Source organism: Podarcis muralis, chromosome 11 (genome assembly GCF_964188315.1).
Source record: "Podarcis muralis chromosome 11, rPodMur119.hap1.1, whole genome shotgun sequence".
NCBI classification, from domain to species: domain Eukaryota; kingdom Metazoa; phylum Chordata; class Lepidosauria; order Squamata; family Lacertidae; genus Podarcis; species Podarcis muralis.
The window spans coordinates 16,393,511-16,415,116 of NC_135665.1; the positions used below are offsets into that span (position 1 = coordinate 16,393,511).

At 44.6% G+C, this 21,606-nt stretch overlaps 1 protein-coding gene across 3 annotated transcripts; it reads right to left on the reverse strand.

The window, feature by feature from the left end:
• Positions 1 to 7,985: 7,985 nt before the first annotated feature.
• Positions 7,986 to 20,655, reverse strand: LYRM7 (LYR motif containing 7). Of its 3 annotated transcripts, none has more exons than XM_077936080.1 (5): positions 20,531 to 20,655; positions 18,190 to 18,262; positions 15,537 to 15,607; positions 14,211 to 14,288; positions 7,986 to 8,117 (listed from the first exon to the last, which is right to left on the reverse strand). In XM_077936080.1, the coding sequence occupies exons 1-5, from the start codon at positions 20,543 to 20,545 to the stop codon at positions 8,001 to 8,003; spliced, it is 354 nt and encodes a 117-aa protein (XP_077792206.1). In that variant the 5' UTR covers positions 20,546 to 20,655; the 3' UTR covers positions 7,986 to 8,000. The 3 variants fall into 3 exon arrangements, with proteins under 3 accessions (XP_077792206.1, XP_028604697.1, XP_077792205.1); XM_028748864.2 differs by having other exon boundaries at positions 8,012 to 8,117; positions 14,207 to 14,288; positions 20,531 to 20,654; XM_077936079.1 differs by lacking the exon at positions 7,986 to 8,117 and adding an exon at positions 8,397 to 9,993 and having other exon boundaries at positions 14,207 to 14,288.
• Positions 20,656 to 21,606: the final 951 nt, after the last annotated feature.

The following is a 21,606-nucleotide window of genomic DNA, read 5'->3' on the forward strand; positions in this document are numbered from 1 at the left end:
TGGCGTGCTTTCAAACTGCTAGGTTGGCAAGAGCTGGGACAGAGCAAAGGGAGCTCACCCCGTCACAGGGATTTGAACCACCAACCTTCTTATTGGGAAGTCCAGAAGTCTCGGTCGTTTAGACGACAGCACTACCCGCTTCCTGAATAAACAAGCACATAATTACTGATAGGTTCACCCACCATTGTGAGGCTCAAGCAATGAAGACAATGCCTCCTCAGCTGTTGCCATTGGCTGTGGGTTTCTTGTGATGTCACAAAAGCACTTGGCAACTGAGTGGATATAAAGGCAGGCCAAGGGGAAACCCCTTTTCTGTTTCCAGCAGGACACACCTGGCAATGGATGTAACATTCAGCACTGCCCAGGTTTCTTCCACTTGGAGGAGGCAAACTGGTGAATGGAAGGAGGCAATCCTCTGGCAGTGGGATGCTAGGGAGTGATAATAAGGCACGTTTGCTTGCTTGAAGGCTCCTGGTATTCATAGTTGGAAGCTGGTGGATGTCTCATGATGGACCTAAGAGAAGCTGGCAGATGTTGATGGATGGAAGCCAGTGGCATGTGGATTCGGAAGTCAGTGGAGGCTACAAGGCTAAAGGAGACCGATGTTTGTGGATGTTGGCTGATAGAAATTCACTTTTGGAAGACAGTCAACAGAAGCCAGTGGATATTTGTGGACTGAAGCCAGGGCACGAACGTGAGTGGATGTCATGTTTTTGGATATTGGCTGGTATATGTTTGTGTGACTAAATGGGAGGTTTCAAATGGGGCTGAGGCAGAATGGTGTTTGCATGTGCACAAATGTGATGTGTGAAAGGTAGATATTCATGAATAGATGGAGCCCTTGGGAGGGGAGATATTGGTTTCATGGAATCAGAGAATCAGGGAATCAAGTTTGGGAGGGCCCATGAGGGTCATCTAGCCCAACCGCTTACAATGCAGGAATCTTTTGCCAAATGTGGGGCTCAAACCCACTGGCGTGCTTCCAAACTGCTAGGTTGGCAGGAGCTGGGACAGAGCAACGTGAGCTCACCCCGTCAGAGGGATTCCTTCTGATTGCCAAGCCCAAGAGGATCAGTGGTTTAGACCACACCCACTCCCTGGATAAGTGAACAAGAGAAGACTGACTTGCAGTGAAAATCTCAGGAGCTTTGGAAGACTAAGCTTAAACTGGCTATTTTTTCAAGCGGGGCCTAGTGATCCTTTACATAGGACTGCATTTGCCGCCTTAGATGCTTTTACTGAAGAATGTGGCAGTGGAAATAATCCTGAAAACAGTGATGTTTCCCTGTTCTGTTCCAAATGAGTGTTAGAAATTGAACAAGTGTACTCCATATAGAGGAATGAAGTGGACGAAAAATGGAACATAACAACAACAACAATTTATCCATACCCCACCCATCTGGCTGGGTTTCCCCAGCCACTCTGGGCGGCTCCCAACAGAATATTAAAAACAATCAAACATCAAACATTAAAAATTTCCCTAAACAGGGCTGCCTTCAGATGTCTTCTGAAAGTCAGATAGTTGCTTATTTCCTTGCCAACTGATGGGAGGGTGTTCCACAGGGCGGGTGCCACTACTGAGAAGGCCCTCTGCCTAGTTCCCTGTAACTTCACTTTTTGCCGTGAGGGAACTGCCAGACGGCTCTTGGAGGTGGACCTCAGTGTCTGGGCTGAACAATGGGGGTGGAGACGCTCCTTCAGGTATACTGGGCCGAGGCCATTTAGGGCTTTAAAGGTCAGCACCAACACTTTGAATTGTGCTTGGAAACGTACTGGGAACCAGTGTAGGTCTTTCAGGACCAGTGTTATGTGGTCTCGGCGGCTGCCCCCAGTCACCAGTCTAGCTGCTGCATTCTGGATTAGTTGTAGTTTCTGGGTCACCTTCAAAGGTAGCCCCACATAGAGCACATTGCAGTAGTCTAAGCGGGAGATAACTAGAGCAGGCACCACTCTGGCAAGACAGTCTGCGGGCAGGTAGGGTCTCAGCCTGCCTACCAGATGGAGCTGGTAGACATATTTCACAATGGAGCCAAGCAGGCAATATTCAATACCTGGATGATGTAGAAATGTCTGAAGACCCCACAGATGTAATTAAGTGTTGAACCTGATGCATTCTCAGCTGTCATGTCTAGATTGTGACAATGTGGCATGCCCTTCCTAAAAAAGATTTGGTTGGCTCTCCTGAGCTTGATAAGCTGCAAAAAGTCCCATTGCAGAAAAGGGTGGATATCATTGGATCTCGCCCATTAATTTCCGTTTATCTGCAATAAGGTTACGCAGATGCGTAATTGCATTCATGACTATGCATTTCCCATTCATCATAACAGAGTGAATTGCTTTTATGCTAAGAAATAGGAAATCTTTCGGAAAGAGTCATCCCATGTGAAAGATAAAAGTTTCTGCTCTTCCTGCAAAGGTTGGTTGGCCTTATTTTTAGTTTTCCAGTGCCAATACCTTCCCCCTATTTACAAAGGAAGTGTAAGGAACTGCCAGTACTAGAAATTAAATTGCCTTATTTACAACTCTAATACAATGCAAACCATTGCACTTCGGCTTCATACGGTTGACAGCAATCCAGCATTTTTCAGAGGGGGGAAAATTGCAGGATTGAAAGCTCATGCATATTGAAGTGATATTTTAAAAGGTGCTGTGGTATTTGCCCTCAGAGCCAAGACCAAGGGAAGCTGAATTAAATTGTTCATTAAATCAGTACTAGGTAACTCACAGTTTATAGTTTTATTAAAATTAGAAAAAAGAAAACCTTGTGAATTTTCATTGGTCTCTCAGTAGACACGCCAAGAACAAGAACACTATGTATTTTTGGCAGTTGCTGTTAAAAGATACAACTGCTCAAATTTGATTGAAGAATAAGCAAGAGCATAGATTGTTCTAACCAATCATTTAATGAGTGCATCGAAAAAAAGATGCTATTAACTAGTCTCAATGACTGAATCGCTCTCTGCTCCTCTCCTAGACAACACTGGTGATTTTATATGGCTAGATATAGACTGTGCTATATAGAGCACTATGCAAACAAGCAAGTAAGACCAAAGTCAGAAAACATAAAAAGGTGCATTGTGGGTCAGATCCATGGGAATAATAATAATAATAATAATAATAATAATAATAATAATAAAGCACACGGTTTTGCCCAGCTAGAAGAGCAAACTGTACACCATGAAATTGAAGTTCTAATTAACATGATTAAGGTAAAGGTAAAGGTAAAGGTACCCCTGCCTGTACGGGCCAGTCGTGTCCGACTCTGGGGTTGTGCGCCCATCTCACTTAAGAGGCCGGGGGACAGCGCTGTCCGGAGACACTTCCGGGTCACGTGGCCAGCGTGACAAGCTGCATCTGGCGAGCCAGCGCAGCACACGGAACGCCGTTTACCTTCCCGCCAGTAAGCGGTCCCTATTTATCTACTTGCACCCGGGGGTGCTTTTGAACTGCTAGGTTGGCAGGTGCTGGGACCGAACAACGGGAGCGCACCCCGCCGCAGGGATTCGAACCACTGACCTGACGATTGGCAAGTCCTAGGCGCTGAGGTTTTACCCACAGTGCCACCCGCGTCCCTCAATTAACATGATTAGAGGAGCCCAATAAGATTCTCTGATAAGGATGGCACACATTTAATAACTTAGAATCCAGCATTTTATGTGTTTTAAATTAGATTTTATGACACTTCCATTTTTACTTCAAAACTTAGACTTTGGCTGAAATGTGACACATCTCCTTAACAGGGGAAATTCTTCAGAGAGGGAGTTTGATAAAATTTCATACTTGATCTTTGGGGTGAAAATATAGATTTATGAGGTAAAATTCTGAAAGAGGATGGTCTAATAGCCAGATATGGAGATCAGGTTTATAAGCATATGCAACAGTGGCTGTCCCCGTTGCCCCCAGGGCAAAGCTATAAACAATGGCTGGGGTTAATACAAGTTGACTGAAGAATGCGCACGATGGCCTGTTATTGTGCACATTCACCAGAAAGGAAGAATAATGAGCACGTATACGAAGCAAAAATAGGGAATTGGACACATCAACACGCATAACTTCCAATTAATATTGAAAATACGTGAGTGTTTCACACCTCAGTAAGTAAAGGTATACATTGCCCAAGAAAATAATAGACTGAAAAATCAAGCAATGTATGAAATACCCCACATGAAATACCCAACATTTTAAGCTTGGCTAATATGGGAAATCAAAATTTATGCTGTTCTTTTGTGCACATTCTCCAGTCCAATGATTCAGCACAATGGTTGGTTTTATGCACATTCTTCAAGGCAAATCACATTAACCACAAGTGAGTGTGTGTTTGTGTGTGTAGCAAGCACATATCGACATATCAGCCTTTTTTCTTTTTTGCCTCCACAGGGCTATTAAATTATACACCGTTTTTAAGAAGATGAGGTGATGACAGAATAGTAGACGTTAAATGCAGTAAGAAAGCCACAGGCTAAAATATCTTAATCTTGTTTTCGATTAGTCCACTGCAAGCTCCTGCACAGAGCTCTTCTCCTATAGCACATATTTCAGCAAACTGAATTGCTGACAGATGTCAGTACAAAAAACCCACGCAAGAAACCCAGATACTGTATAAAAGATACTTATGGAAATTCAGGCCTTGACATACGAAAAATATGGAACATAATGAATTTCTATGCTGAAGCTTCCTTGGGATATTTTCTCTCCTTATAGCCACGAAGTATCTTTCAAATTAAGGTATCATGCCCAAGCTTCTTTTGCAAACAAGAGTTAGGCTAGGGGTGGGGAACCTCCAGCCCAAGGGCCAAATTTGGCCTCCCCATTGTGCCCATGAGTTGTTTCGGGGGAGCCATGACCACCTCTGGGCCACGTAAAAGTGGGGCTTGGCTCAAAGGAGTTGCGTAGGCACTGCAAAACCTCTTGAACAGCTTCCCAAATGGCCAACCATCAGCTAGTACTTTGACACCATTGACCATAACATCCTTCTGGACCATCTAGAGGTGCTGGGAGTAGGGGGCACTGTTGTACGGTGGTTCCGCTCCTTTCTCCTGGGCCGTGTCCAGAAAGTGATGTTGGGGGATGAGTGTTCAGACTCCTGGGCTCTCACTTGTGGGGTGCCTCAGGGTTCCGTCCTCTCCCCCATGGTTTTTAATATCTATATGAAGCCGCTGGGAGAGATCATCAGGGGGTTTGGGCTGGGTGTTCATCAGTATACAGATGACACCCAGCTCTACCTCTCCTTTAAATCAGAACCAGCGAAGGCGGTGAAGGTCCTGTGTGAGTGCCTGGAGGCGGTTGGAAGATGGATGGCGGCTAACAGATTGAGGTTAATCCTGACAAGACAGAAGTACTGTTTTTGGGGGACAGGGGGCAGGCAGGTGTGGGAGATTACCTGGTCCTGAAATGAGTAACTGTGCCGCTAAAGGACCAGGTGCGCAGCCTGGGAGTCACAGCTGCCCATGGAGGCGCAAGTCAATTCTATGTCCAGGGCAGCTGTCTACCAGCTCCATCTGATGCGCAGGCTAAGACCCTACCTGCCCGCGGACTGTCTCGCCAGAGTGGTGCATGCTCTAGTTATCTCCTGCTTGGACTACTGCAATGCGCTCTACATGGGGCTACCTTTGAAGGTGACCCGGAAACTGCAATTAATCTAGAATGCGGCAGCTAGACTGGTGACTGGGACTGGCTGCCGGGACCACATAACACTTGTCCTGAGAGATCTGCATTGGCTCCCAGTACGTTTCCCAGCACAATTCAAAGTGTTGGTGCTGACCTTTAAAGCCCTAAACGGCCTCGGTCCTGTATACCTGAAGGAGCGTCTCCACCCCCATCGTTCAGCCCGGACACTGAGATCCAGCGCCAAGGGCCTTCTGGCGGTTCCCTCATTGTGAGAAGTGAGGTTACAGGGAACCAGACAGAGGGCCTTCTCAGTAGTGGCGCCCGCCCTGTGGAACACCCTCCCTTCAGATGTGAAGGAAATAAGCAGCTAGCCTATCTTTAAAAGACATCTGAAGGCAGCCCTGTTCAGGGAAGTTTTTAATATTTAATGCTGTACTGTTTTTAACACTTGATTGGGAGCCGCCCAGAGTGGCTGGGGAAACTCAGCCAGATGGGCGGGGTATAAATAATAAATTATTATTATTATTATTATTATTATTAGTAGTAGTAGTAGTAGTAGTAGTTGGGAAGCACTGGGCAAAAAGGCTGAGCAAGTCAACCCACGTTATATATTCTATATAGGGTTGAAGAAAAGAGAATGTACCGTATTTTTCGCACCATAGGACGCACTTTTCCCCCTCCAAAAATGAAGGGGAAATGTGCGTGCGTCCTATGGTGCGAATGCAGGCTTTCGCTGAAGCCTGGAGAGTGAGAGGGGTTGGTGCGCACCAACCCCTCACGCTCTCCAGGCTTCGCACAGCTCTCCGCAAGCAGCGGGAGCCCAGCGCTGGGCTCCCGCTGCTTGCGGAGAGTTGCTGGCATGCCGAAGCCTGCGCGCGCTGAGATCAGCGCATCCAGGCTTCGCAGACCTCTCCACAAGCAGCGGGAGCCAGTGCTGGGCTCCCACGGCTTGCAGAGATCTGCCTGTTTGGGGGCTGGGGTCGGGGGAAGCTCAAGCTTCCCCCGCCCCAGCCCCGCGCCTGGGGGAAAAATAATTTTTTCCCCTTTATTTCCCCCCGAAAAAACTGGGTGCGCCCTATGGTCCGGTGCGCCCTATGGTGCGAAAAATACGGTATGTTGCTGGGATCCTTCAAAATCAAGCATGTGGCCTGCGGCCCTCTGGGATGTTGCTGGACTAGAACTCCCACCATTCCTGGCCATTGGCCAGGATGACTGGGACTGCCACATCTGGAGACCCACAGGTTCCCCATTCATGGGGACAGAATCCTCTATCACTTTCCCAGCAAATACCTCTTGATGCTCAAAGACACAAGCGACAAAAATAATAGTCTATGGGGCTTCAATTACGCTGTTAAGTATAGATAGAGATTAAGGAGCTAAAAACAAAAAGAGCATCAAATGCCTGCAAAGGAATGAAGAGGGCTTAAAAATAATTTATAAGTTGTGTATCCTTGTTTCTCAATTTGATGCTTTCACGTGGTTTTGTATGTTTTGTGATATTTTGTGCCGTTATTCTTATTGATGATAGTTTACACTTATCAGTTACAATAAAGAGTTACTAAACAGTTCAATTATTATTTGCTCATAGTTGATTTTACTGTTTACTATTATATTCTAATGGATTACTGAATATTGCTTTATTTGATATAAGTTGTTTATTTTAAAGTTACTGTGACTTTTTTTTGCATTGGATCAGATTGTTATTATGTGTTTATTTTGTGTTTCTTCAGCTTGCAAACTGCCTTGTGTATACAAATTAAAAGTGAAATGAAATGAAATTTAAGCCTGTGGCCCTCTGAGATGTTGCTGGACTAGAACTCCCACCATTCCTGGCCATTGGACTGAAATTTAAATCTTATTTACCCTTTCTTGGAAGTAAGCTTCCATGAAGACAGATGGACGAGCTCGTTTAATAAAATATTTCCAAACTCACCTTTTGAATTAAAGGCAGCTACTTACTACCAGATGTAAATATGCAGAGGAAGCAGTTCTGAATTCATTTCAGAATTCATTCCCTGAATATAAATATGGAAGAGCACCACCTGCTGTAGAAATTGAGAAGATTTTAGAACAAGACTTTCTCAGCCATCTGTTCACACAGATACTAGAAATTAAATTGAAATGTCATTTGGAGGGGGTACAGTGTTAGGGAGGGTTCTTTGTAAGCCCCTTCAGTGATTGGCTGGCTGCACAGTTCCCCTGCATAGAGAATCTTAGCTGGCTTGTTCTCACAGCCAATCACGAGAGAGCAAGCCTCTCCTGCCAGTTTTGTCACCTCTGCCTCTCACCTGATGTCACAGATGATGTCACCTATGGGGACACAGGCTGGACCTGATTAGGCCCATGGGCTGAAGGTTCCCCAGGAAAGAAATCTCAATATGCAAGGAAAGAAGTCACGCTGCAGTTAATAATGACCAAAAAAACTTTATTCTCCCCAATTCATGATTTTTGCTTCGGTGTGTCGCTGAAAGGGACGTTGTCCAGCAGCAGTTCTTTTCTTGGTACAAGCACTAGAAGAGAGAAAAGGGCTACCTGTAACAGTTCATATGATCTTTACAAAGAGAGACCAGCCATTTGTCAAACTATAAAGGTAAAGGGACCCCTGACTATTAGGTCCAGTCGTGGCCGACTCTGGGGTTGCGGCGCTCATCTCACTTTATTGGCCGAGGGAACCGGCATACAGCTTCCGGGTCATGTGGCCAGCATGACTAAGCCGCTTCTGGCGAACCAGAGCAGCGCACGGAAATGCCGTTTACCTTCCCGCCAGAGAGGTACCTATTTATCTACTTGCATTTTGACGTGCTTTCGAACTGCTAGGTTGGCAGGAGCAGGGACCGAGCAATGGGCGCTCACCCTGTTGCGGGGATTCGAACCGCCGTCCTTCTGATCGGCAAATCCTAGTTTCTGTGGTTTAACCCACAGTGCCACCTGCGTCCCACAGCGCCACCCGTGTCCCACTATAGCAACTTTCTTTTTCTTAATGGCATTTGCAGAGTGGATATATACCTATATCTTGTGTGTTAGAAGCATCCATACGTTTGCGCCACAGCAATAAGTATAATTAGTAAGGACTTGACCAACTTATTACTCTGGTAGTGTGCCAATTAACTGTGCACAAAGAACAACAAATTTTAGCATTACTGAACAAGTGCCTTGCATTTAAATCAGGCATAGGCAAACTCCGGCCCTCCAGATGTTGGGGACGACAATTCCCATCATCCCTAGCTAACAGGACCAGTGGTCAGGGATGATAGGAATTGTAGTCCCAAACATCTGGAGGGCCAGAGTTTGCCTATGCCTGATTTAAATCAAGTTCTCCATTATATAGGGAGGTTTGCTCAGTGGTGTAGCGTGGGGGGTGCAGGGGGGGCCGGGCGCACCGGGTGCAACATCTGGGGGGGGGCGCTCACACTCGCAGCTCTCTGCCCCTAGGGCAGAGGGGGCGCAAATTACTTGCCTTGCCCCGGGTGCTGACAACCCACGCTACGCCACTGGGTTTGCTGCCAACTTATCTGCAGCTTTCTTAAAGGGGGGGGGGGGCAGGAGGAGGGCAAGAGAGAAAGGCAGCCAGTTTATTTTGCTTGACTGCGTTGTCCTTTATCTGCCCTTGTCTCTACTGTAGTTCTGACCATCTGGCACCTTAAGCACCCGCTCGAGAGCTGGTCTCTAGGCTATTTAACCTAATCTGACAAAGGCTGCTACCCTAATATACACCTCTTTTGTACCAGCATTTAGTCTAAGGGTAGCATGCACAAATCAAAAGGCCAGATATTCCTGTTAGGACCAAGGAAATAGGGAAGGGTTTACAGTTCAGTAGCAAAGTCCATCATTGGCACACACAAGATCTCAGCTTTGTTTTTTGGGATCACCAGCAAAAGGAAAGGGTCTGTTATCACCATCATCAAACCTTTTATTGGCATCACATACAAACATCCAAAACAAATCAATACAGAATTACCACTTCCCCAGTGGCAGAAAACATTTGCTTAAAAAAAGGAGTCAGAACAGTCTATCGTCACATCTCTAGGTCTCCAGGGAGACCTAGACGTCTGCAGTGTATTTCGACGACAAAAAACCAAATAGAGAAATTTAGCCACTAACTTGGTGAGCTCCTGATCATGCCCCAGTAATAGAAAATGTATGACCTCCAACTCTGGTTTCCATTTGGGGATACAGAGTTGATCTAGAAATTGTTGGTGGAGATCAGCATATAGTTTACAATTAAGAACCATATGTGTAAGGGTTCCCACAAGGTGGTCTTCACATGGGCAAGTTCTTTCTCCTTCCACCCTGCCTGAGAACCTTCCCCAAAGGAGGTTTGATGGATTTGAGTCAAAAGTGGGCACACTTGCAAACTGGAGAAACTGTTCTGGACGCCCACACACCCTGCAACCAAGCACACATCATAGTCTATTACGTTAACTGCAATATACTGCTTCTTTCAAACCTAATTTCAACGTAGGGAGGGGATCTGAGTGCCAGGAAAGGCCTATGTGGGTGCACGTGGACCTGTATGGGCCATATTGATAGCTCCTGGAGTAAAAAAAAGGTAAAGGTAAAGGACCCCTGGACAGTTAAGTCCAGGCAAAGGCGACTACAGGGTTGCGGCGCTCATCTCGCTTTCAGGCTGAGGGAGCCGGTGTTTGTCCACAGACAGCAATCCGGGTCATTTGTCCAGCATGACTAAACCACTTCTGGCGCAACGGAGCACTGTGATGGAAACCAGAGCACGCAGACACATGGTTTACCTTCCTGCTGCAATGGTACCTATTTATCTACTTGCGTTGGTATGCTTCCAAACTGCTAGGTTGGCAGGAACTGGGACAGAGCAACGGGAGCTTACCTTGTGGCGGGGATTCAAACCACCAACCTTCTGATCGACAAGCCCAAGAGGCTCCATGGTTTAAATCACAGCGCCAGCCGCATCCTAATAGCTCCTGGAGCAGACACTATGAGACTAGGTGGACCTGACTCTGCAGAAGACAGTTTATGAAGTTTTATGTTCCACGTGGGCCATGACAGACAGACATCCATAGCTAGACCGGTCGCGATGGATTCCCGCTTTTGTAGGAACGCAAGAGCCCTTTCTGAAGTCCAGCTTACATGGAGGAGAGAACGTCTTCAGAAAGGAAACTGCATGCAGCCAAATGGTGAATCAGATGGATTTCAGGATACTTAATTGTTTCAGCATGGGGGGTATAGTAATCCAGCACCACCACTGTATATTCTGTCCCCCGAACAGGGCCATTGGCAAGAACACTTTAAAAGGTATAGATGTCATGATGCGAGAAGGAAAATTTGCTGTGGTTGTGGGCCTAGAGGTGCAGCATTGCTTTTTTACGCAACAAACAAATGTATCCCATACGTGGAAATAAGAGGCATAAGGCAGCTGCCTATGCTCTGATATTAAACGTTCCCATTCTATATGGAAGACTCTTGGCATTCATGCGGCGTGGCATGACTCATTTGTCGAGCTGAGTTGCAACCTCCCTGCATTTTCAGTCCAGGTTTTTGTCTTGCTTTTTAAAGGGATGTGGGGGAAGCCCAAGATGGACAAGAGGAATAATGGGTTGTAGCGAGCCTTATATGGGAGTAGGCAGTTGGGAGGGGTGTAGAAATGAAGCGAACGTCGCCGGTTGCCAAGGAGATGGGAGAGAAGGCAGGGAAGAGGGAAAAATGTCAGAGCAGGGAGTTATGAAAGGCGGGTGGGAAGCAATGAGAGGTTTGGAGAAACGCGACTTCTTCAAGTGATTCTTGCTTACTCGTGTTATACAGGGCTCTTTTCTTCTCCCTTGCTGATCCAAAATACTCTGATCCCATTTTCAGCAAAGGAAATCCTATTCCTGTTTTTGAGAAAAGGCCAGTTTGTGTACCTTTTTTTAAGGGCGTTTGTTGATCTGAATCCCACTCTCTCTTCAAGAATCCCAGAACAGTGCTTTATCCTTGCCACTGCCCAGTGAGGTAAGCTCAGGTTGTGATCAGCGGCAGAGGCTTCTAAAACATTTCAGGGAGTTTCAGGACTGAACAGAATCCTGGACTTTCTCCACATTTATGTCCAATATGCTAAATGGCTGCTGATTGACATATCCATTTAGTTGATATCGTGAAGAACTGGGCAAGTAGGGCCACTTAGAAAGCCACAATCAAAAACCAAGAGACAAAAAGCTCACTAGCAGAGTGAGTACCTCGAGTGTTGATTTATTTCATACATTTATATCCATGACAAAATTCAAGACTGGGTGCGCAGGGGTCCTGAGCAGTCTCCCATCCCCAACACAGGCCAGCCCTAGTTCACTGAGTTTCTGTGAGGCTGCCATGCTGCCACAATTGCACAGCATACATGTCCCTACACATGTGTGCAAGCTATTTCTCAGTAGTCAGGGAATAAACTCTTTTGAAACATAAATGGCTTAGGGGTGAGGAATTTAGCTTAAAAGTGCCTGGTGGGAAACTCTTCTCCACTATCATTCTGGTTCTAGGAGGATAGGGCTGATGATGGTCGAAGCAGAGAGGGGCTGGAAACAAATCCCCAAATACAGAAATGCATGACTAATTTTGAGTTAATCTGGATAGCAGCATGCCCTAGGGCAACACCAACTGATAATGTATACTTTCTCTTTCTCTCTCCCAAACCAGAGCGCTGTGGTCTAAACCACTGAGCCTCTTGGGCTTGCCGATCAGAAGGTTGGCGGTTCGAATCCCCGCGACGGGGTGAGCTCTGGTTGCTCTGTCCCTGCTCCTGCCAACCTAGAGGTTTGAAAGCACACCAGTGCAAGTAGATAAATAGGTACCACTGCGGAGGGAAGGTAAATGACGTTTCCTTGTGCCCTGGTTTACGTCATGGTGTCCCGTTGGGCCAGAAGTGGTTTAGTCATGCTGGCCACATGACCCAGAAAGCTGTCTGTGGACAAACGCCGACTCCCTCGGCCTGAAAGCGAGATGAGTGCAGCAACCCTATAGTTGCCTTTGACTGGACTTAACCATCCAGGGGTCCTTTCCCTTTTACCTTTATACTGGTGTGACAGTGAGCTGACTTGCATCTACTCAGTAAGACTTGCAATTACAAAGTGGGAGTTCGAAGCATGATGAGAGGCTCAGTTTTGCTCTCTTGGCCTCTATTAGTTCGAAACGCTATTACCTGCCGGTGCAAAGGTGTTGTTGAAAGTCTGCAGGTGAAGAACTGAAAACCAAATTTGTGTCGATTTGGCTTCAAGTTGATAGGGCTGTTTCCTTGTAAACATGATAATTTCTGTTTTGAAATGCAATGTGCATTTACATATCTCACGTTCACTGTAAAGCAGAGGTTGGAAATCTACAGCAAATACATGCATTCTTCTTTTATATACGAGTTTTTGATATGTTGTTCAAATGAATGTAACATATTGGGTAGTATCCTGTGTTGTCCACCCACCTGTGCAATCGGAACACCAGTTTCTCTTCAACCCCCGAGTGCCCTGCACACTCCTCAGATCTGTTCCAGAGGGTCCTTCAATCCTCTAGAGCAGATTTTGGGGTAAAATAGGGCAAGGAGGACAAACCTTGTTGTGTGAGTGAACACCTGCTTGAGCTACCTTGGATCTGATCCACTGTTAGATTAAGATATTAGTGGGGAAAGTATAACAGCTGTCAATATCAAGGAAAGCAGGAATGCCTTACCCCAGATAAAAAAATAGATAAATTGAAAAATACATATATACAGTGGTACCTTGGTTCTCAAACGCCTTGGTACTTAAACAACTTGGAACCCAAACACTCCAAACTCAGAAGTAAGTGTTCTGGTTTGTGAACTTTTTTCAGAAGTCGAAAGTGCTCCGTTTTGAGTGCCACACTTCTGTTCTGAGTGTTATGCTGAGGTCTGTCTGTTTTTGCTATTTATTTTGAGGTCTGTTTTTGTTTTTGCGGCTCATTGTTTTTGTTTTTGTGACTGTGTGGAACCCAGTTCAGCTACTGATTGATTGATTGATTGTGTCATTGCAGTACATTATTTATTGCTTTCATTTTATGGATCAATGGTCTCATTAGATAATAAAATTCATGTTAAATTGCTGTTTTAGGGTTGTTTTTAAAAGTCTGGAATGGATTAATCCATTTTGCATTAATTTCTGTGGGAAAGACCACCTTGATTTTAGAAAGCTTTGGTTTTGGAACGAACTTGTAAAATGGATTAAGTTTGAGAACTAAGATACCACTGTACAAACTACGTAAAGAAGAACAATTACAGAAGGAACCAAGAAAACCCAAGCACTCTTCCTGTGGAAATAGAAGATAAGTTCAAAGTTATTTTGGTGGTTCTCCCAAGATCTACTGCTTCTTTTAAACCTTATTCAGAAACTCACTAAATTTCATAACCAGCATTGTTTATCTGAGCAATTAATGGTACCGCTTGCTCATTCCAAACAAACCAGGCACAAATGCTGAAGATAATCTTATAATAGAAGTAAACAACAGTTAAACCTGAAACCTGGTTTCATCATTTGAAAGGTTAGCAAAATTCTGAATGCATTTAATGCTATGTACCCAAGAGGAAGTAGGAGTGTTCGGTGTTAAAGCCGACATGAAGCATTTACAACTTTCCAACTTAAAAATATTATTTACTTACATACTTGGTTGGAATCCACATGAACACCTTGAAGGACAGATGTTCTGAGTATAAATTCTACATCTGAACCTATTTTCACAAGCTGTTCATAAAAGGGGAGGGGAAAAATAGAACTGATTGAATACCACAGCATTATTTTTGGAAGACATCACCGATGCTTGTTGAGAACAAAGTACCAAATCACTTATAATTCTACAGCAACTTTCATCTCTTAAACTTTCAAAAGAGGACTAACGAAAGGACTATTGTTAGATTTCAAATGTCAATAAAAGGAATACTGATTTTCCAGAATTGGCAACAGACTTTCAGCTCCATATTTGGGAAGAATAAATCATAACATCCATTTCAGATTAGACAAAAAGGCCCACTTCCAATTAATGCCCTTCATAATCTGCTAGGATTTCCACATTTTTTAAAAAAATAGCAGCTCTCTGTAATGGTCATGCAATATATAATACACAGAGAGGCATTTTTTAGAAGAGTGCACATAACTTAAATTTTATCAAGTTATCCATGTACAGGAACTTGTAAAGCAGTACAGTTGTACCTCCGGTTGCGGACGGGATCCATTCCGGAGGTCCGGTCGGATCCTGAGGTTTCCGCAACCTGAGAACCACTTCTGTGCATGCAAGCACAGCAAAACCCGGTAAAATACTTCTGGGCTTGCTGTGCACGCATCCCAAAGTTTATGTAACCAGAGGGTTACATAAACGGAGGTACAACTGTACAGCCCTCACTTACTAATAGAAAAACAAGCCAACCACATCACACTGTGTGTAAGATGCAGTTACAAAACAACTCCCCCAAAAAAGAACCTTCAGGAATGCGACTCTTAAGAGCTCTTCTTTCCGAATTCCCATACTTGGTGTACATTTATAAATGGAAGCCTTTGTAAAAAAATAATTCAGTGAATGGGAAAACTTTCCTGAAAGGGAACCGCAAAGACTTATTCACTCGCCCTCTGCAGGTGGCAAAACAGAACACCTATGGTTAATGTTTCAATATAATTCAGCTCATAACTGAAGTAGTAAGTTATTTAGAAATGTGTTTCGTGACCCAAAGAAGAGTTTGTAAGTGATTTAGCTTTGTTTTTTGGTTCAGCTGTCCCTTGCTCCCATAGCAAGGAACAAGACACACAGGCATCAGCAGTGGCAGGGGAAAAAAGGGAAGAGTTCCAACATACTGTATCCCCTAGTGGTGGCAAAAATAAAGTTTTATGAAGTTGCTGAGAATTATCTTCTAGAAATCCCCCAAATTATAATTTGTGCATTAAAGAGCTTGGAAATGGAGAGGTGGTACCTGTGACAGTTAAGGATTTCTATTAAAGTACCTCAGCTATTTTTTCAGAAGAAGTCTCATCTTTATTATTTTTGAATTCTTCATTTATCTTAAGTCTCGCAGCTGGATAAAGGGGAAAAAAAGAGAAATGTTAATTTCTCTACATTTTGTCCTTTACGGATTCTACTTTTATCTGCTAACAATATGTAAACCTGTGATATACCATCGCAGTCGCAGACTTGATTCCACAAAAACCTCACGTAAAAATCCATAATTCTGTTACCAGAGTCATATTTGCATGCAGTAGGATTGGGGGTAAAATCTAGTTCATTTCCCCAACAAATGATAATACAGGATACCATGATGTGTTTGTTTCAAGAAACTCAGATGCTGCTCTTCAGTGTACAGGTTTAAATCTAGCTACAATTTCCGCTACATGATGCAGTTCACGCAACTATAACCAACCAAATTCAATCAGTCTTTGTAGAATGCACCGGTCTAAGAAGAATATGCTATTTTGGTTCTATCTCGCATCATTTTAAATGTGTAATAAAATTGCTAGGGACAAGAACTGTGTGTCAATTGTCAGTCAGACACCATCATGCAAATATACAGCAGTATGCTAATACACGTGAAACTCGGAAAATTAGAATATTGTAGAAAAGTTCATTTATTTCAGTAATTCAACTTAAAAGGCGACACTAATATATGAGATAGACTCATGACAAGCAAAGCGGGATATGTCAAGCCTTTATTTGTTATAATTGTGATGATCATGGCGTACAGCTGATGAAAACCCCAAATTAACAATCTCAGAAAATTAGAGTATTAAATGAAATCAGCAAAACAAGGACTGCAAATAGAGCAATATTGGACCTCTGAGAAGTAGAAGCATGCACATGTGCTCAGTACTTGGTTTGGGCCCCTTTTGCATCAATTACTGCTTCAATGCGGCGTGGCATGGATGCTATCAGCCTGTGGCACTGCTGAGGTGTTATCAACACAGACTGTGGAAACTTGACATTGGACTTCAAGCATCTGGCATTGTATGCCTCCCCATTCTTCCTCCAGACCATCTTCCAAATAAGATGCAAAAGCTGCTCTCATCAGAAAAGAGATTTGGGGGTTTCATCAGTTTCACCTGCATACCACTATCTCTTATGGTATTGTTGTCAGCTGAAAAAAAAGAATATTTTGCAACAATACTGCAAGATGCTTTTGGTAGGCAAGGCTTCAGAAGGAAACAGTCCTGCATATATGTTAGAGTCAGTCACATTGCTTCATTACATGGCAGTACATACTATATTAAAATCATGCTATAGTAATAACGTGACCATCAGTTATTCTAGTTCAGTGTTTTCTTCATTCACTGGAAGGGGCTCCCTAGGGTTTCAGAAGGGACATTTCCAGTCCTATCAGGATATGTTGGGGATTGAACTTGGACCCTTATGCACGCAAAGCAGATGGTGTAAGAAAGTTTGTGTCTCACATGTCCCTAGTTCCTCAGCCAGGTAAATAGTTTGGTGTATGTATAGCTGGCCTAAATTATTCCATTAATACTGTAGCAACTTATATTCCATGCTTTTGAATTATGGCGTTGGAGGAAACTCTTGAGAGTCCCGTGGACTGCAAGAAGATCAAACCTCTCCATTCTTAAGGAAATCAGCCCTGAGTGCTCACTGGAAGGACAGATCCTGAAGCTGAGACTCCAATACTTTGGCCACCTCATGAGAAGAGAAGACTCCCTGGAAAAGACCCTGATGTTGGGAAAGATGGAGGGCACAAGGAGAAGGGGACAACAGAGGACGAGATGGTTGGACAGTGTTCTCGAAGCTACCAGAATGAGTCTGACCAAACTGTAGGAGGCAGTGGAAGACAGGAGTGCCTGGTGTGCTCTGGTCCATGGGGTCACGAAGAGTCAGACACGACTAAACAACATATATTCCCATGTATTTAAATGTATTTCATTCAAATAAGCTTCCCTCCTGTTATTCACACCATGTATCAGCTACGTGGAAGTCCAAAGGGAAGGAATACTGCGGCTAACCTCAAGCTGCATCAGACAGTTTGTCACATAAGAAATGGCCTTAAGACCAGTCTTGTAATTCTACTTGCCAATGGCGGTAATAAATTGCATGTTGACAAGTGGGTTGTTGAGGAGAGTGACACAGCACTCAGTCCCTCCCCTGAATCTAGCATGGAACCAGGCAGAGGGCCTTCTCGGTAGTGGCGCCCACCCTGTGGAACACCCTCCCATCAGATGTCAAGGAAATAAGCAACTATATGACTTGAAGGCAGCCCTGTTTAGGGAAGTTTTTAATGTTTGATGTATTTATCGTGTTTTTAATATTCTATTGGGAGCTGCCCAGAGTGGCTGGGGAAACCCGGCCAGATGGGCGGGGTATATATAATAAATTATTATTATTATTATTATTATTATTATTATTATTATTATTTAGAAATCGAAAAAGGTGCCTGAGAATGGAAGCCCCCTCCTCCAGCCTCTAACAAACTATTATAAATTTTGACAGGCCAATGACTTTTGCAGGGTTAGTTACAAATCTATTAGTCTGGCAAACACCCCAAGAAAGCAAACTTCTAGAGAGTAGTCATGTAGTAAACCCTGCAAAAGCATATACCACAATGATGTTAATAAGGTGCCCAAAGACAGCTCTTAGTGCCAAGATAACAAGGATTTTATTTACCTTCTAGGGCTCTAGTATCATTTTTGAAAACGTGTTGTCTCGTTCTGTGCAAAGTTTTGAAAAGCTTCAAGACCTGAAAATGCAACAGAATATTGTGGTTTTTGTTTTTGTTTTTCATTGTCACCAGCAGGAGACTATTCACTTTACATTGCTAAATAAGTACCATATACCTTTGTCAAGTATGGAGACAGGTGTGTGTGTGTGTTTGCAGGAGGTAGGTAGCTAAAGAAGAAAAATAACTTCCACTTTTTTTCAAACATGCAAGATCAGTGATGGTGCTGTTTCTTGCCACTCTTCCTCACAGTAACAACACGGACACCTAACAGTGCAGTACAATATGTGCTACTTGGTTAATAAATGCCCACAGGCAGCACAATAGTGCGTACTTCTGCACAGTAAAAATGCATTTCCATCTAAGAGGCCATCAGCAGAAAGTACGTTTCCGAGCACAATTCAAAGTGCTTGGTGCTGACCTTTAAAGCCCTAAACGGCCTCGGTGCTGTATACCTGAAAGACCGTCTCCACTCCCATCATTCAGCCCAGACACTGAGGTCCAGCACCGAGGGCCCTCTGGCGGTTCCCTCGCTGCGAGAAGTGAGGTTACAGGGAACCAGGCAGAGGGCCTTCTTGGTAGTGGCACCTGCCCTGTGGAACATCCTCCCATCAGATGTCAAGGAAATAAACAACTATTTGACTTTTAAAAGACAACTGAAGGCGGCCCTGTTTAGGGAAGTTTTTAATGTCTGATGCTGTATTTTTTTTAATGTTCAGTTGGAAGCCGCCCAGAGTGGCTGGGGAAACCCAGCCAGATGGGTGGGGTATAAACAATAAATTATTATTATTAGTGTAGAACCAAACAAAAACAAAAACAAAACCCACACACATGAAGAGCCCTTTTGGATCAGATCAAGGGCCTAACCAGGGCCTAGCACTCTGTTCTGATGGCAGTGAACCAGACACCTGCAGGAAGCCCGCAAGCAAAAAGCTGAGCGCAGCATCGCTCTTCCCATCCACGATTCTCACGGGTAGGGTTGCCACCTTTATTTTGGCAAAATACAGGACAGGACGGGGCGGGGTGGTTGGGGGCGATTTCCACCCCCACCCCCAAATCTGGCGCTGAAGTAACTTCAAAGCAATCCATTACAATCTATTGCTGCCTAACCCTCCAGAACTTGTCACACATGCACGTGCATGCACACACACACATACCTACGAAATTGTAAATCTGTCAGTGCTTGGCTACTCAGAGCTTAAATACATGACCTTTCACACACCCTTTCAAACACATGTGTTTGGAGGGATCCCTAACTTGGCAGAGAGAGAGAGAGAGAAGATCTGAAATAAAGGACAACCTGTATCAATACAGGATGTAACATTTTACATTGAAATACTGGACAATCCTGTATTATACAGGACATGCAGCAACCCTAGTTACTTGGTTGACACATGCTCACAGATGGCAGGATGGTGTGTATGTCTCCACTTTTTGCACATTAAAATTGCTTTCCCAAAGGGCAGCAAAAACACACACACACCCGCCTGCGATTCCCAACAACTGACATCCCTGGCCATGGGTTGGGGTGCCCTCCCCCAATCAAGCAAATAAAATACAAATTCTTAACTAACGGTAGAAATTGTGGAAAGATTTTGACAGATTTTTCTGAGCACTTGGGGTCAAAAGAAAGTAATTAATTTTTTAATACTTTTCAAGTTTATACATTTCACTAATTTTCAAGTTTATACATTTCACTAATTTTCAAGTTTATACATTTCACTAATTTTACAATCATTTTGACATTTCAAAGCTTGACTTCCTTCTCCCTCTTTCTGCAGTTCCAAGCTGCAGGTTATTACAATAATAAAAAGAGAAAGTAATTTAAAACCACCGATCATTGAGACATTTCATTCCGAATCTGCAGGACAGAGGCAGATAGAGGTGGGGGTCCCCAACATAAATCCTGGCTACACCCATGTCCATTGCTAGGGATGCCAACTTGAATAAAAATTTTTGGGGGGGGGGGGAGGTAAGCCCCGCCCCACATAATCAATCACATGGCACACCCTTTGGGAATTCCCATCAACAATTTTTTTTGGGGGGTAGTCCCCTCAAATATATATATATTTTTGGGGGGTAGCCCCCAAAAATATATATATGGCTATATGGGGGGTGGAGAGACCTCTGCCCCCCAGCTCCCAATGGGACTCCCACTCCCAGCTCTGCAAGGCTCTCAAACCAGCCCCCCACCTCACTCTAAGCAATGCAATTGGGTGAGTGGGCTACCAAGTTGGGGAGGGGGTGGTCATGCGACAGGTCACGTGATCGCAGAGGGGGCATATTTACCTCCCGGCTTCTCATCGCAAGAGCAGCAGCAGCAGCAAACAGGCGCAGCAGCCAACGCTTTAAAGGCAGAGGCGAAGCCACGCCCACTCACGCACGCTGCCGCTTCCGCGCGAGCCAATAGGAAGCGCCTCCTCTTGAGGACGGCCCCCCCATCCTCTTCCAAGCGGCTGCGCGCGGCGCAGGAGCCATAGAGCTAGAAATATAGACTGGCATGCGCTGTCTCGAATTGCGGGAATCCCTAAAGACTTTGGGTGGGGTTGGTCTGCTTTTTTTCGGAAACCGCGTTTGGTTGATGTACTATACAAGGTAGAAGTTGTTGCCAGCGGCCTTGTGGTGCTTTGGAGGATCAGACCTCCGGAAACAGCAGCATGGCTCGAGGTCCTGCTTTCCAGAGGGCATCGGTCCTCTGCTTTAAGGTGACTTCTATTTGCAGAGCTTTCCGACAGTGGCCTAAAGTTAAAGCACCGTCAGAAGGGAGAGCAGGGGCCTCGGAGTTGCCGGTCAGCACCTGGACAGCAGCCCCACAACGAGTCACACAGTCACCCAAAGGAGATGGGTTGCATTTAAAAATAATTATTATTTCTACACTTACATATGTGCTAGCTTATGCAGACTTTACTGTCTTCCTTTTTTGCGATGCTCACCCCAAGGGAGACGCAGCCTGCAACCAAAGATAAGCACAGTCTTTAGCTGACTGCTTCTGGCTTGTGGACACATTATTGGCTTTAAAATGCAGCCTGGAGGAGCTCGTTCTTTTTTCTCAACTTGCCTTGAAGATGATTTGAATGAAGCAGGAAGCAGTGGGGTCCCTTTTCCCTAGATAAGCATTACTCCCTATTGGAGGAATAGCCAGGCACCTTTCCCCAGTCGCAAAATCTGAATCGGGGGTAGATGTTTCATGGGGATCACGGCGTAGGGCGACATCCATTTGCCTCCCCATTAGCTGTCGTCTCATTTTCGACTGAGGCGCCTTTGCAAAGTGGCAACATGTATTTTGCAACAGTCCTACTTGGAAAGCGAAGGGTTAAAGCCATAGAGCTGCGCGCTAGAATGGGGAAGAACGAACCACGGAGAAG